Source organism: Montipora foliosa, chromosome 11 (genome assembly GCF_036669935.1).
Source record: "Montipora foliosa isolate CH-2021 chromosome 11, ASM3666993v2, whole genome shotgun sequence".
NCBI classification, from domain to species: Eukaryota; Metazoa; Cnidaria; class Anthozoa; order Scleractinia; family Acroporidae; genus Montipora; species Montipora foliosa.
The window spans coordinates 11,774,124-11,790,257 of NC_090879.1; the positions used below are offsets into that span (position 1 = coordinate 11,774,124).

Consider the following 16,134-nt stretch of genomic DNA (forward strand, 5'->3'; position numbering starts at 1 on the left):
TTGATCAATTCAGTACGCCAATCGGTCTTAAAACTTGTTCAGGCTAATTATGAAGTGACAGCGGTCAATTCCAAAAGAAAATACGAAACATTGGTCGTCACGGTTCAGGTTGTCCAAAACACTCAGAAGTTGCTCATTTTAAGTTGCTGTTTCGAAGAGGATGGTAAAGAAATGTACAAGATTTATAACGCACATGCTAAGCCATTGTTTTGCTCATGAAAATTTCTTTTGTTGAAGTTTCCGTTGTCGTCGCCGTCGTGCTTTAATTTTCTTTAAGTGCCCCTGTGACCAAAAAGTCAATTCATATTTTTCTTTGGATTTCAAAACTATGTTAACAAAGCACTGAGTGACCCACGTTTTAAGCCTTGATTTCAAAAAGACACCTCTTTATTTTAACTGTAATTTTCCTATTTAATGGTCCGCCATTACTAACATTATGTTCTTGAGAGAGCTGGATCGAGGAGAAAATGACGTGAAAGGCTCACTAGTTTAAGAATGCAATACGTGTGTACGCCGCAGAATTAATATGCAGCACGGTGGTTTTGGGCTTTCAGACTTTTAAACTCACGCTTTGCATATATAATAAGCTGCGTTCACACGCTGAAAATTTAAGCTAGTGAGCCTCTGACGTCACGTTTCCCTGGATCCAACCGTCTGAGGTCCAATCGGTCAGTTTTGAACGTGAGTAATGGCGGACCGTGAAATCCAAAACTTACACTCAAAGTAAATGGCCTTTGGATAAAAATCAAAGCTCAAAATTTTGCCAGTCAGGTGTTAAGCAAACACACTTTCAAAATCTGAAGGAAAAAAGGACGTGGTTTTTTTTTATCACAGGGGCACTTTAAGCTCCCTATTGACAGGGTTAGCTCTACTCAACAGACGAGGCCAGAGAGAAATGAAAAAGCGTCCTAAGACAAGCAAGACGAATCCATGTCTAAAGAGCTGACGGCAAAGTTAATTATCTTTCGGTTTCGCCCGTGCATTTACATGTACAAACGTAGCGCTCTTAAATATGGACATAAAATTACGTATTCGTGAGACTCTACCCGAAGGACCTTCCACGTATTATGCCCATTATGACTGTATGTATTATGTATAATTCTGTATTTATCAGTGGACAGTTTACTAGCTTTTCAAAATTTAAGTGCTTACAGTCACCTTTTCCCAAAGCTAGCTCAAAATTGCACAAAATAGACGTCTTGAAATGAAGATTTGGATAGTTTAGATTTTGATGTTATTTATCTTTTCAACGCTCGGGGTCGGCCGACGGATTTCAAGTGCGATGTGTTCTATCAAGCTTCCTTTTCATACCATGCTGGATAGCTGTTCTTGTAAGTACACTGCGGAGATGTAAACATGATCCATGGTAGGATATTGCCTCTTCTTCTCCTTCACAATGTTTTTAAAGTAGATTAAAACTTGAAAACAACCGATGAAGAACCAGTTGCAGCTTGGGTTAACATGTAAGTGACGATGAATTGTTTTGACAACGTTTGATAAATTTTCGATTTTTCGATAATATTTTACTTTGGAAGTGTTCGCGACAGCATGCAAGTTTTCATGCTTATACATTTTCGTTAGCACTACGATTCCTATCAGTGATATTCCTCATTGCGACTTCAGTAGGGCATATAAAGAAGTGAATTGCTTGATGTTTTATGAAGTGTAACACCACTACGGTGTGCTTCAGACTCAGCATTTCCGGGTTTCGTTATCGTATGTGCATGCCATCGAGCCCAGAACCTTCCACGAGCCAGGCTATGCAGTTGTAGGGGACGTTTTCGAACTGTTCAAATTCTGATTTGATCAGACGATACAAAGCTTTACACCAGGCTTGGTCTTTAAAACAACCAGTGAAGCTCAGAAATTGGAAAGAGCGGTTGAAGCCAGAAAGCTGAAGCTGGAAAGCTGAAGCTGGAAGGTTATAATATAAATGCGCGTTTCTTTGTAATCACGCATAACAAGGATTAAGGGACTGTGGACGAGCCTGGCGTGGTCTCCTTGCTGTAAGGGAGGAAGAGAAAGCCAGGGATTATGAGCTGAAAAATGTTTGCGCCATCGCCAAAAAATTACTAAAGCTTGCTGACGAGAGCAATGCCGGTTGGCTGGCTCGGGCCAAAGAAAATCAGACTAGGGGTCTCACGAGCTATTCACGGCGAGGACAAAAAGAGGACCGAAGAAGCGAAAGAAAGAACTGTTGAGAAGAGTAGACATCATGCTTTCAAAATTGCGGAGAATAACAAGAATTGAGCAAGCGCTTCTAATGATCGCACAAGCGACGACAAGAAAGGCTATTTTTGAGAGCGCTCACAAAAAATGATGCAAGTGATCTCACTCTGCATGCCTGTCTTTCACTCTTCGACACTGTGCTGCGCCTCGTTGACTGTACGCTCATAGAAAACACCCAGGGCCTGTGAGGTCAGCTATTTTAGTAGATAGGAAAAAAAATAACTTACCAATTACGAATGCCATAGACGTAATTCGAACATCAAGCATGATTTATCTTTAAGTTTCCATTCTATATTGACGGCGAACTGTACTGTTTTCTGTTTTTACCAAGGTGTTGTCTGCTGGTATCATGGGACTGGCCTTGTCCACCTCCGCTATACACTCCCTAACTTTGGTAAGACCTACACAGAAATGAAACCTGTTTCGTTGTTTGACTCTTTTAGATTTAAAGCTACCCTCTATGATCGTGATAAATTACTTTATACCTCATCATAGGAATTTAACGATGCACGTTGACAACGCGAAGAAAATTTACGTGACACAAAATTAACTCACCTAACGTTATTTTACGCACATTTGCTGAACACAACCGTCTCAATATACATATCTAAAGGGAAAAAAGTATTTCAAGTCATTGTTAGCTCAGTTGAGGTGACCGTAAGGCGGGAGGACGAGCGGGCTTTGGAAATTTTTAGAAGAAAGACTGACGAGGTTAGCTATGCCCTCTGGGAAACGGATCAATACGAAAACCAGTCGAAAGACATTTTGAACTCATTTCATAAATAAGAACTATCAGATACTGACTCCAAGGCATTGATAGTGAAGCTATAAGCAGGTGAGGTTTTGTTACTGAAATAAAGGTGAAATAAAGCCGGGTACTTTTTAAAATTAACATCGACGTAAATCAAGCTAGATGTATTAAATTAAATGTATCGATAATTTCCTATAATAAGGTAGTTCCAAAACTGAGGACATTAGTCAAAGCTACGTCAGCTTTATTCTGAGTGAAGAAAGACATCGGTTAAGTTTCAGCGGGAGCTGAGGAAGCAGCAGTGGCAGTGCATCTAACACTGCATAGGTAATGGTGGTGGCGCTGGCGGTGGCATTGGCAGTGGCACTGTTAGTGGTAGAGGCAGCGATAGCAGTAGTGATAGTGGCAGTCAGTGGCAGTGGCAGTGAAATTGGTAGTGGCCGTGGTAGTGGCAATGGTGGTGATTGTTCGATCACTCAGTCATCATTGAACTGTCATGAAGTTAACAGAAACAACTTTCGCTATTTAACTATCAGTGGTGGTGGCAGTAAAAAAAAAAAAACATAGTAACTTACATGAAGTAGTTACAACAAAGTTTTTCGCACTCTAAGACCGCCCTCTCTTTCTTAATGATTTTAGATAATGGCTTTGAGGTCTGTCAGCATGGCGTGTGCCTTAGTATCAGTAATAACAGAGTGCATCTATTCCTCTGCTGTGACCAGTCTCGTGAGAAGCAAATACATGAGAAGTACTGCAAAACTGACCAAAATCAAGTACACAGAGCAAGAGAAGACCATGTTAGGCATATCGCGTCCTTGATTGCTATATTTTCAATCTTTGAGATTATCCTGGCTTTTGCAAGCGCTATGATTTGGTGATGTAGATGCAGCAGGTAAAGGCTACCAGCCCTTGCGAGAAATTCAGGTTTTTAAAGTTATAACAGCTTAGTTACTGCAAGATATTGCAAAACATGTAGGAGGCGCGGTAGTCTCATGGTTAGTGCGCTTGTATCGAGCGGTCCAGGTTTGAGTCCCGGCCGGACAATAATTATACAGAGTATAGCTAACTTCAGTTATAACTTACAACTGTTATAAATGTAGGCCTGTGCAAATAAAATAAATAAATAATAAATTAATAAGACAAATAAATAAATAATTAGCGAGAGGATAATAATATCCCAACATTTTATTCCCAAAAAGAGTTATATAAAAATGTTTTACCTTACATACACTAACTCTGCTACTTTAATTTCAGGTATGCCAAAGGGATCACAAAACAGAAGCTGGAAAAATTGGAACGACTTGTATTTAAACAAGTCATTCCAATTCTCATCCCTTCTCAATGTTAAAAAAAGAAATGTCATAAAAATGTAGGAAAGTATTTGCGGTCTGCGTCATCGATTGCACGCGAGAAGTAATCAAAAAACAAAAGGAAATTACTCTAAAACTTTACAATACACATTCTACTACTCCTGCTGCTGCTGTTGCTACTAGTACTGCTGCTAGTAATGCTACTACTACTTCTACTACTATTACTACTGCTACTACTGCTGTTGCTACTAGAGTGATTTTACTCGACCCGTGAAATATATAGTGGAATATTACACGCTATATTTGCGTAAAAGTTCCCATCACATGGTGTATACAAGATCGAGGATGAAAAAACTGACACAAAAACAGAACACACAATAATGACACAACTAAAGAGATAAATTATACGACAGTTATTGTAATACTTTTCTTCGTTTATTAGACTAAACGTCAGAAATTTTTACAAAAGATCGTGGGGTATTTTCGTGTAAGTAGTCTGAGTAACAGAAAAACAATAGGTCTAATTAGGAGGTAGTGTTACACAATAACTATTATTCCCTGTTTACGGGTCAAGTTAAATCGCTCTAGTACTGCTGCTAGTAATGCTACTACTACTTCTACTACTATTACTACTACTACTACTGCTGCTGATGCTGTTGCTACTAATACTGCTGGTAGTAATGCTACTACCACATACTACTATTACTACTACTACTGCTGCTGTTGCTACTACTACTGCTGCTGCTGTTGCTACTAGTACTGCTGCTAATAATGCTACTACTACTTCTACTACTATTACTACTACTGCTACTGCTGCTGCTGCTGTTGCTACTAGTACTGCTGCTAGTAATGCTACTACTACTTCTACTACTATTAGTGTTATAACTCTCAGAAACGTCTATCCTTCGACAAAGATTGTCCCACAATAAAGCGTGAATGTTAATGCGACCATATCGATTGGTATAGCTAATGGTAACTGGATCAAGTGGAGTACAATTCAGGGAGTAATCGTACGTTCTCATAATTTCATTTTAAAATTACGAGAACGATTATCCCTGAATTGACACGAAATCCAATTACTGATTAATCGTATCTATAACACGTTTCGGAATTAAAAATGTCTTTTGAGAACTTAGTACCCAGACCAGAAAGTCCAAAACTGCTGAATTGCCTCATATACCCCCCTCCCTGAACCAGCTTATAGGAAAGCGTCTCCCCTTACCACATTCCCGGAGTATTGAGTATGAACAATTTAACAAATTAACGTGAGTTTTTTGTGCGTCTGTCCTGTTATTGATGATAAATTGCGTCCTAACGTTGTCAAAGTGGGCTGTGGAATTACGAGCCGTAATGACACGAACATTGTCAATAGCTTTTTTCGGTTTTTGATTGGCTACGTAAAAACGGCCATAAAATCTCATTGGTTGAAAAAAATGACAGTTTGACGGCAGACAGTTGAACCTTTTTATTTATTTTTTCATGCTTATTGTTGTATGTAACTACGTAACTTGACACCAGAGACCAAACAGAGTCAGAGACATATCCCGCGCGATACGGTTTATATTTTATGGCCTTTTACAATAAAAAATAGAGTTTTATTTACAGCGTTCAACACCGTTTGTGGGGAAGCAGGAAATACAACAGTGATAGAAATACATCGGTTCGACAGCGTTACAAACATGGCGGTCATGTTGAGCGGGTTAGCGAGCGGAAACGAAAAACGTGTTTAGTGCTTTGCCAAGTAGTGACGTAAGCAATGACGAGACTAAACTACAGTAACGACCGATGACCGGAAATCACTCGAAATTAACAAATAAGCAGATTAAACGAATAGAAACGAAATAAACTTGCAAAGTCACTGTTTCAACTATTTCACACCGTTATATATTGCAGGACCTATACAGTGAAATCTGTATTACCAAGAGGACATCCCCTATTAAGTGGACACAGGCTCGGGTCCCTACATTTTCTTCCTGCTTTACTATAAAAAAAGCCTACCTTCAGCGGACACCTCTGTTAAGCGGACGCGGACACCAATATTAGCCATTTTGCTGCACATAACCTGCAATAAGCGGACACTTCAGGGGCTTTTTAGTTCTAAATGCTCAGCTCAGACTCCTTTAACATTGCTCAGTGATGTCGTTTTAAACTAAGTAGATTATTTCAGATTGATGCATTGACTGTCTGGACATGAGCATGACATGTGCCATGAGCAGTTTTTGATCTTATACTGTGTCACACTGTGTTACAAAAGAGTTAATAATTAGCTATTTAACTATTATTGCTGAACCTGTTTAGAGAGGACACCCTAGTGAGGGTCCCAAGGGTGTCCAATTAATACACGTTTCACTGTATATCAAATCCCACTAGCTCCCACCAGCAACCACCCACCCCATATAAAATGAACGGTCCTTAAGTTGATTGTGTGAGAGTAAACGAAGTACATAATGTAAAGCAAGACCAAACAAAAGCGAATTCCTTAGTCATCGTCCATTGCAGTGAAGTAGGTTTTCATTTATTTAAGTTAAAAAGAAAAAGAAACATGGAAAACGTGAGCCTTTGTCTTTCATACTTTTTATTATTGTCTTGCACGTGAAGTTCACTCTGAAGTCGCTTTCTTTTCTACCACTTTCAGATAAACGCCTCGCCTCGAGCTCTGTGAGTATGACCTGCGCCTTGGTATCAGGAGTGACACTGTATCACTATCAATGCAGCTTGTGGGATGTATTGACTTAGAACCTTTGGAATTCCCATTCAGATAATGCGGATTGGCGCCGATCTCCCTTTGTCCCTAGGACAGGACAGGACGCACCTCTTAAATTGATCGACCAAGAAAATACTGCGGTGGCAATAAGCTCCTTGGTTGTGATATTTTCCACTATTGAGATTTCCCTCGCCGTTTGTGGTGCATGGAGCAGTGATCCACCCTACCAATCTCCACAACAGAATCAAGTCAGTCAGGTATGTGTGGTGATACCAATAACAAGGGCCCAAAAAGCGTAAACCGTTAGTCGTGAAATGGGCCAAAAATTCAACCGTTAGACATAAAAATGGGAAGAGAGACACTGAGCGAGTATGAAAGTTTATTACATGGCTAGCTCCGTGAGCGGGCAAGATGAATAAAATACTGCGCTGTGATTGGCTACCCGAGCGGGCAAAATGGAGCTATCTTACCCGCTCGGGACTACCCGTCGTGTCCCGCAAGAAAAAAATTCCTGAAATGCCATATAATAAATCCTTTATTGATAAAGCTTGTTCGGTCAAGATGGCTTGATATTGGCCTCGTTCTTCTTTTGCGAGTTTTTGGACCTCGACTCCGTTTCAATCCATAAACACGCAAAAAAAGAACTCGGCCAATATCCAGCCATCTCGACCTCACACTTGGTCAATAACCCATACATGTCGCTCTTGACACAGTTTATTATAGGTTAACAGTATTCACTCTGCTGTAGGTGAATTCTGCATACTAGCAAGTAGCCTATCAGCAGCATTGGAGCTTATCCCGGTTTCTGTAGCATGAAGCGACTAGGAGTCTTTCTACCCCCCCCCCCCCCCCCCCAAGCTGGATAGGAGGCCAGGGTTTTTCTCTGTCCTTGTGTGGGCCCAGGTCCATCAGTAAGGCTAACGCTCACATGGTTTATATGGGATAGAAATCTAGCACTTCACGTTACACCACACTCTCTTCAGTTAATGCCGTTAATTTAGATTCCCGTTGTTCTTATCTTCTGCCTGTTATATTTCGCGACCGTACTTTTCCCTCAAATCGAATGCCCACCGTGATTTGCATGGATGACTCGATACTAAGAAGTCAAAACGCTGTTTTTGTTTTTCTTTAGTTTTCAGGCGGGCAACGTGCCTAGTCAGTGTGCAGCCGGACAAACCCCACTGCAACCGACCAATACAGCAGCCCAGCCGATGGTTGCTATTCCATTATCCAGCTACAATACCCTTCAGTAGCTTTCTTTCTGCTTCTTCACAGTAACTGTGAAATTCCAAAATCACTTTTATAATATTTATATTTCATCTTTTAAGGAATATTTATATTACCCGTTGTGAAAATTTAAAACCCTTAACCTTTTCAAACTCATTAATAATTCATCAAGTTTAAACAAAGAAATCCATGATCGTGACGGTGTTTGGATATCTGATCTTAATTAGCATAGATTTTGACGATTTTACTTCTCCATTTTCTTTTCTATTTTAGTTTCGATTGAGAAGGTGAAACACTCAAGAAAGTGTTTGACCACATTTCCAAACACCTCGAAGTTCGTCAAAAATACTCCGCTACACGTGTTGTACTTTTCAACTCTGTTCTGGGTGTTTGGACATGTGACCAAACACGGTCTTTCGTGTTTGATATATTACTTCTCGTCCCTCCTCAGTTATTGCTAACTAGCTTGAGGCCAGTTTAAAAAAAAATATTGGTCGAGTTCATTTTTGCAAGTTCATGGGCTGAGTTGCAGGCGAGATCCACGAAAAAAAAAAAACGAAATCAATATGTTCCCGGCTGAATACGTTCCGAAGAACCAGGTGTAATCGTCTAAGTTTTTAATAGTTTTGCTCTGAACTTTGGTCGAATAGCCCTGAATGATAAAGTAAGGGCGCCAGCAGCCCAAAAGACCAATTAATATAACCCCAGAATTTTCCGGCCTCAAAATTCGTATAAAATTAGTGAGTGCATTGGTTTAAATGATGTTTATTTCATTTAACCAATACAGCATAAATCAGACTTTATTAGCTAAACTGCTACTTCTGTAAACAAAACAGATCACGCCAGTTTAACGCAAAAGTATTGAGCATATTGTCGGAACTATATATATTCAAACGATTTGTCGATACAAAAGTACTCTTTCTTCCTTGCTTTTGTGTTTTATTGCTTGTTTCTGTGGTCACTGGACTGTTTGCATGGTGGTATAAAGAATTCGTATATAATTAATAAACACCCCTAGATGGACAAAGGACAAACGTCGGGGCACTTAAGCCAAATGGCCCCATCAGGCCGGCGCTTATACCAGTTCCATAGCATGAAGAGACCAGGAGTACAAGACAAAAGCGTGACCTTTCAACTTTACAGCGGCCATCTTGAACTTGAAACACGCAGTCATGTAACGTGAGGACTAGAGTTGAATTACGAGTACCGGGACATCCTTTGAAAAGGCCATTTTCACTTTCCTTGTACCTCTGTTTCAAAACCTTTCTAAGTGCGAAACCATTCTTCCTGAAAACGACTTTGATTTGCATAAAAAAAAAAAAAACTTGTATTTCATGTGAATAGTTTCGCACTTAGACCCGTTTTGACACAGAGGCAAAAGGCAACTCGGTAATGGCCTATTCAGGTATTCTCGGGACATGCGATCATATCACGAAAATAATACCGTTCTCTAAGGGTTCCGAGCAGTTTTTCCTTCTACTGACCCGACTTCTCTACTGGACTACAAAGTAATTGCGACTGCATCACCACCTTGGTGACGACCAAGGAAAGCAAATTATTCACTGGGGTTGTGATACTATCGCTGAATATCATTTAAGTACCATTCAATGTAAAATTCCTGAATATCATACTCATCACAAGTTTTATTACTAGAGCTTAAGTAATATGGATATAATGTGGCAGGCGAACAGTACGGGCAGGAAAGGCTGTCTCTGTCAATCCCAGCGGACCTACGATTGAGGCCATCAAAGCCTAATCTAACTATAAATACGGTTAAATATGGACAACCATCGAATACAAATTTCAATTTCTCAAGAAACAAACATTTATCCCATCTTGGAGACCAAGAAGGAAAAACAAGAAGGATAATTTATTACTGATTGGGCTTTTATTGGCTAGACACTCGACTGAGCTGAAACCATCTTCTGATCGTAAACCATCTGCCGACCTGCAACCAACGGCTGCCCTGCAACCATCTCATGACCTGCAACGACCGCCTGACCTGCAATCAGCGGCTGACATGCAACCATCGGCTGACCTGCAACCATCTGCTGACCAGCAATCACCGCCTGACCTGCAAGCATCGGATAGGTCGGTTGTGGTGGTTGCAGTTGGATTTGTCCGGTTCCTAATTGGCGAAAGGGGTACACTACCTGAAAACAAGGAATAAAAAGGCCACCAATTATGCAGCATGAATAATTAGGTTTATGTAAGACGGGAAAGGGTCATTGTTAAGAATATCTGGTTGGCGGAAAACAATTGGCTTCATGGGTCATATCAGAATTCTACATAAAGGTGTGTTGTCAAAGAGAGTCCTCTCTTTGCTCCTGGACGCCTGAGTGTAAATGTCGCTGCTCGTAGCTGTCAAAAGTTTTCAACCCTCCTCCGCCCCTTCTTTGACAGCTTGATATTAAGGCCCGCATATGACCCTATTAATCGTAGCAAGCTCAAGCCCGGATTCGAGTGTGAGGTACAAGTAAACTTCGAATCACGTTCGATGCAACCCCAGGCCTCTTTTACCACATGATGTGACTTCATATCATTTCTCGCAAACTAGCAAACTAACAAGCGAATCATCTATTTATAGTTCATTACTTTAATTTAAAACAATAAACTGAAAGAAAGCGACAAAACTGTTGCGTGTTATTTGTTTGGAATCAAACTGAACGGACAGGAAAATTGACAAGGACAAGTAGCTTTCAGTTATTCTAAGCAAGGCAGCTTTGTGAGGCAGCATGGCTGGGTGGTTAGGGCGCAGGACTTGATATCCGAAGGTCGTGGGTTCAAGCCACGCTCTGACCACTCGGCTGGAGCTGTTTCTCGGTGGACCCTAGTTCAACTGACTCCTTGGTCATGCTTGCAAATAGCCAACCGGTCTGCCTCCCGCCAGTTGGGATTGTTAAGCCCATTAAGTTTATTTGAAAATTATATTTCTTTCAGTTAAGTAGCATGTCTCAGCACTAGCTAGGTATTGTTCATGATGAACAACAATTGAATATTTTCGAGGCGCGTAGCGCCGAGTTGGCTATAATCATCTCATATCCAACAAGCGGGAGTGGAATAATTGTTTATTAAAAACGCCCCCAAAATATAGAAAACTAGACTACAATAAATATGAAAAGGCCCAAAAATCACGCATATGCTTGCCGTGTTTGTAGATCATGGTATAATGGCTCATAACCCATGATGGCTTAGCCAATCAAAACTCTCGAATTGCATTATCCAATGATCCAGTTTTTAATAATGGTGGATATCCACCACTAGCCACCTCCACTTCGTAAGTCCACCACTAAAAGTGTACCTAATCCTCTCGAATAGGCTCTTAGCGCTTGCAAAATTTCTCAAAAAAGTCAGATTGTAGATGAATCACAAGTAGCCTTTCGTTCTATTGGTAACTATGTGTACCTGATTATCTTGAGGAGGCTCATAGCCTGTGTCACCACAGCTCTTAGCGCTTGCAAAGGCAAGGATCATCTCAATGATGGAAAATAGAATTGCTAAGGAGGATATGGCCAACATAGTATTTTCCTGACTGGTGAACTTGAATTCGGTGTCCTTTTCTACAAAGTGAAAAGGGTACCAGTAACCCGCCTTCTCATCTACTAATGTGGCAATACCCCATTGATAGTGGTACATTGTTGCTGCTGACATCACAGCGCAAGCCACACTGACTGACTTGAGGGCATAAATCTGAAAGAGAGCAAGAAAGAAGAGAAGCGAGTCAGAGTGAATGAGTACATGGCCGTGCCGTGTTGTACCGTGCCGTGCTGTTCCCTTCCGTACCGTGCAGTGCCGTGACGGTGCCATGCGGTGCCGGATGTACGCTCTGATGTTGTGCTCCAAGGGGGAAGAGCCCCCAGAGTTGTGCTGTTTTGGAAATCAAAGACCATTGCTAGTCTTTTGGAAAAACCTTACTCACAGAATGCTGTAGACAACTGTCTTACCAAATTCGGGGGGCGTCTTGACATGCCGGACAAAACCAGGCCTACGATGCCAACTGGTAACACCTTGGTTGAAAGAAAAGAGAACAATCAGACACTATCAGGACGATTTACAAAGAAAACTCTCAACTAAAAACTGGTGCGGGTGTACAAGATGTTTACACTTCGTATGACAGTCTCTGAGTATGTGTTGTCTTAATACGTTTGATGGTCCGTGCGGCTTGGGTGCAGGTGGGGCTCATGTCTTTAAATACTTATTTTTATTTATTTAATTTTATTACATTACATTGAGTTGAAGCTGAGGGAAGGGATTCGATGAACAATAGAGCCTGTTTCTCACGCAACCACTGTGTTCAGCCGGCGATAAAATTTTACATATTATGCCAGCAATGATTATTTTGGGCGAAATAGTGCACCGGCAAACGAATCAAGCATTCTGCCGGAATAATAGCAACAAAAACTAACTGACAATTGAGGGGCTTTAGGCTGGTTAAGAAGAATCTGGACACTAGTCCCTCAATTACACAGTACACAAATCACATGCCCAAAGGTTTTGCGATAAATTCAACACTCTTCGGCTGCATCAGAGCGAGTGTTTTTTGTTTTTGTTTTTTCTTTTGTTTGTTCTTTTTTTTTCGTTACTCGAATACTCATTTTACAATAATCAAGCTAGAGTAATGGAGGATAACATTGAGGCGTCGCTATTGCTTCAACATAACAAGTGCTTAGGATACATATTAGGTTTTTCATGTTGACATAATGGAGCAAAATAGTGAGTTTTTTCTTTTTACCATACCAATTTGAAAGAGCTTGTTTCTCTTGGAACCACTGGAGTCTGCCACAAAGGTCGAATTGGTGATTCACCTTACACTGATATCAGTAAATATATGGTTAAAGCTTTATTCGTATGGTTAAATCTCCCCACATAGCCAAAATTAATATTGAGCATAATTATCCAAATCTTTTGAAATCGTGCAACAAAAATAACTTAGCATTTTGCCGTTTAACACTGTTTTCTGTAACGTTTTATTGTTCACCGCTACTAATATAAACATAATTGTTAGTGAAATCATTATTTTATTTAAGTGTGGCAATAATGAATGGAGGTCACACATATTGGCAAAGTTGAGTTATGTCTGTTCAGCCCCAAAAAAAAACAAACATGTCAACCCTCTCTCCACCATTGTATAATTACAGATCGCATCCTAGGCGAATGCAGATCAATATTAGGCGATATCGATATCCCGCGTATTTCAGCGGAATACAGTTATACAGTTTCTCACAGTTAATGTGGTTTTGAACCTCGCAAGTCGACTATCAAAAGATAAAATTTAAGGTTATGGCTATTGAACCACCAGACGAGTGCAGCCACGCAAACAGATCGATGAAGACTGAGAAGTAGTTATGCTTCTGAGCGAGAGTCTGGATTTGAGAGCTAGAATCTCACTTCATAGTTTTCTTAACTGCAGACCTCGTTCTTAGGCACCTCGGTTAAAAACGCCTTTAAGTTATTTCTAAGCTCACAGTCACAATTTTGAGCAATTAATTCTCAGCGATTAGCTAAGCACTCACTCACTCCCCTAGCAAACTGTAATTGACAGTTAAGCCGCTGTCACACGTTGAAACGTTTATCTGAAACTCATGTGCAACGGCCCTGCAAAAAAAGTGTCAGCAGGTGTTGCACCGTGTAACATAAAAGATCGAAAATCGTTCGGAAACGTTGAAACTGGTCTCGAAATGTTGTTTACATGGCCTTAGCCGGTTTTTGCTTGGTTTACGCAGCGTAGTTTGACAAGAGCGAGGGAGACCGGTTTCACAAAGTGGTGTTACACGGTGAAACTCTTGTTTTTGTCACCAATGCGATCGTTGCGACCGTTGCAGAAGTATAAAGCGGTTCTACTTTTCGTGAAACTTGTCTCGCAACGGAAGTTCAAAACGTTTTACGAAACCGACCATGTTACACGGTCCAACGCGTGCTGAAACATGTTTCGCAACGCCGTTGCACACAAGTTTCAGCTAAAAGTTTCAACGTGTAACAGCGGCTTTATTCATTTCAGACTCACGGTAAAAATAAATTCAAGCTATGCATGAAGAAAATAAGTAAACTAACTAAAGACGGTGAATATTACAGAATGAGTGAGCAGCTGGTGGTATAGAAGTCAATTTTGAAAATGGTTCATGCGCTTTCTCATGGCGTGAAAGTTCACGGTGATTCCAGAATGATTCAAGTCTAAAAGTCAAACAAATAAACAAACCCTTAAAACTGTTGTTCCACAGAAGGCTAACTCGAGTCGCTGACACATGCATGGAACTTCGTCAAGCGAAGTATATTAAGAAAATGAATTGTTCTCACCGATCGGAAGCTAGCTGCATGAAACGGCTGTAACCCGCAGGGTTTAAAAAATCTACGAGCAGTCTAGAGCGTTTGATTAAACGAGGGAGGCAACGCATGGAACCGTGCGACCAAGTTAAGTCTACTTACAATGGCAGCCGTCCAAAATGGCGCCATCAGAAAGCTGGTATACAAGTATCGTACTTCAAATCGATCTACTAAACCAAGGATCAAGAAGACGGCCGTCATTACGAGCTGAAATATGGAAACGACTTTCAAATCCTGACTGTTGTAGACCATTTTACGTCAAGTTGTTCAAAGTTGTAAGAATTATTGGAATCAAACCTGGTGTGCGGAAAAGTCATCCAACGGTTAATTTTCCGCATACGTGACTTACAGTAACTGATAAAGGTATATGAAGCAATTAATTCGTGACAGGTTTTTTCTTCTTTTTATTTAATGTAAAATTTAGACGTTTTCGTCGACTGATAGCAAAGTTATCAGTAAAGTAAATGGTATTTTGTTCGTCGCAGAACAAATGAGGGTATACATCGGTAAAGGAACGTTAACTGTGGTTTTGGCGACTGCGAGAAATTTCATATGCAAATTTGTAAATATGCAAATACTAATCACACGCGCCTCTTGCATGGTCCTTCTGTGGTATAAGCTGAATTTCAAAATTCAGGTCTATATTTCTTTCAGTCACTTCGCCGAACTGTAAAATGGGGCATAACAGACGATTCTTTAAAGTCATCTCGATCGTTCAGGTTGTGATGAGCGCCATCTTTTTGGTGCTTGGCATGGTGGATAGGTATGAAGTCCGCTTCGTTACCTTCGTATTCACCAGCTACGTGTTTGCTCCTTGTTGGATAGCTGCTCTTGTAAGTATTTCGGGTTCTTGTTTCTCATTTAGAAGTTGTCTTAATGTTATTTTAAAAGAGAGTAAGCTAAGACGCTTATAGTTAAGTCTCGGTTAGTTTTAGTAGAATCCTTCGATCATGTGACAGTGGTAGGTTATCACTGTGTGTTTATATTCTAACAAGTACTATTCCAAGCAGTCCATGTTTAACAGCGATGGAGAGAGTGAGCCATCACGTACTATTTATTATTTATCTCAGTAGTATAGGAGTTGGGAGTATGAGCTCTTTTTTCATTATGAGTTCAATTTTACACTCAATTTTGCGGTCAATGCTAAATCTTTCAAAAAAATTTACAACAGAATACAGCTGCAAAAAATTAATCTATATATTTTTCTTATCAGTAAAATTTGTGAGTAAACTTTAGTAGTAAACTTTGTAAGTAATTAAAACTTTGTGAGCAAAGTTTAGTAGTAAACTTTGTAGGTAAACTTTATGAGTAAACTTAAGTATTAAACTTGATGAGTAAACTTGATGAGTAAACTTTGGTAGTAAACGTTAGTAGTAAACGTTGTGAGTAAACTTTATGCGTAAACGTTGTCGGTAAAGTTTGTCATTCAGATTGTAAGATTATGATTTTATTCCATCGTCTAATAAATATCGTTTGTCATCGAAGCATGACAATGACACTTTGTTCAGCTCATAGCTATAGCTTGCAAGTTGATGATTGTTGCTTCGAATGGGACGTATACAAAACATGGACCCCAGGTCCATGGACCACCC

At 40.2% G+C, this 16,134-nt stretch overlaps 3 protein-coding genes across 6 annotated transcripts in view; 2 read left to right on the forward strand and 1 right to left on the reverse strand.

The window, feature by feature from the left end:
• Nucleotides 1-1,256: 1,256 nt before the first annotated feature.
• Nucleotides 1,257-8,247, forward strand: LOC137976672 (uncharacterized; the record flags this gene model as incomplete). The annotated part of the gene is made up of 5 exons (XM_068824037.1): nt 1,257-1,331; nt 2,561-2,623; nt 3,620-3,791; nt 7,049-7,251; nt 8,134-8,247. Coding segments are annotated over 5 exons (627 nt in total), but the record flags the coding sequence as incomplete, so codon positions are not given.
• Nucleotides 8,248-9,018: 771 nt separating this feature from the next.
• LOC137977793 (uncharacterized) lies at nt 9,019-14,907 on the reverse strand. 4 transcript variants are annotated; one of them, XM_068825131.1, is made up of 5 exons: nt 14,840-14,885; nt 14,645-14,712; nt 12,166-12,228; nt 11,627-11,911; nt 9,020-10,374 (listed from the first exon to the last, which is right to left on the reverse strand). In XM_068825131.1, the coding sequence occupies exons 2-5, from the start codon at nt 14,669-14,671 to the stop codon at nt 10,117-10,119; spliced, it is 633 nt and encodes a 210-aa protein (XP_068681232.1). In that variant the 5' UTR covers nt 14,672-14,712; nt 14,840-14,885; the 3' UTR covers nt 9,020-10,116. The 4 variants fall into 4 exon arrangements, with proteins under 4 accessions (XP_068681233.1, XP_068681232.1, XP_068681231.1 ...); XM_068825130.1 differs by having other exon boundaries at nt 14,645-14,749; nt 14,840-14,876; XM_068825132.1 differs by lacking the exon at nt 14,645-14,712 and having other exon boundaries at nt 9,019-10,374; nt 14,840-14,892.
• Nucleotides 14,908-15,135: 228 nt separating this feature from the next.
• Nucleotides 15,136-16,134, forward strand: part of LOC137977797 (uncharacterized) — a 36,128-nt gene continuing 35,129 nt past the window's right edge. Inside the window, exon 1 of the mRNA XM_068825136.1 lies at nt 15,136-15,375. Coding sequence (XP_068681237.1) covers nt 15,217-15,375 — 159 coding nt within the window. The 5' untranslated portion in view covers nt 15,136-15,216. The remainder of the gene's footprint in view (nt 15,376-16,134) is intronic.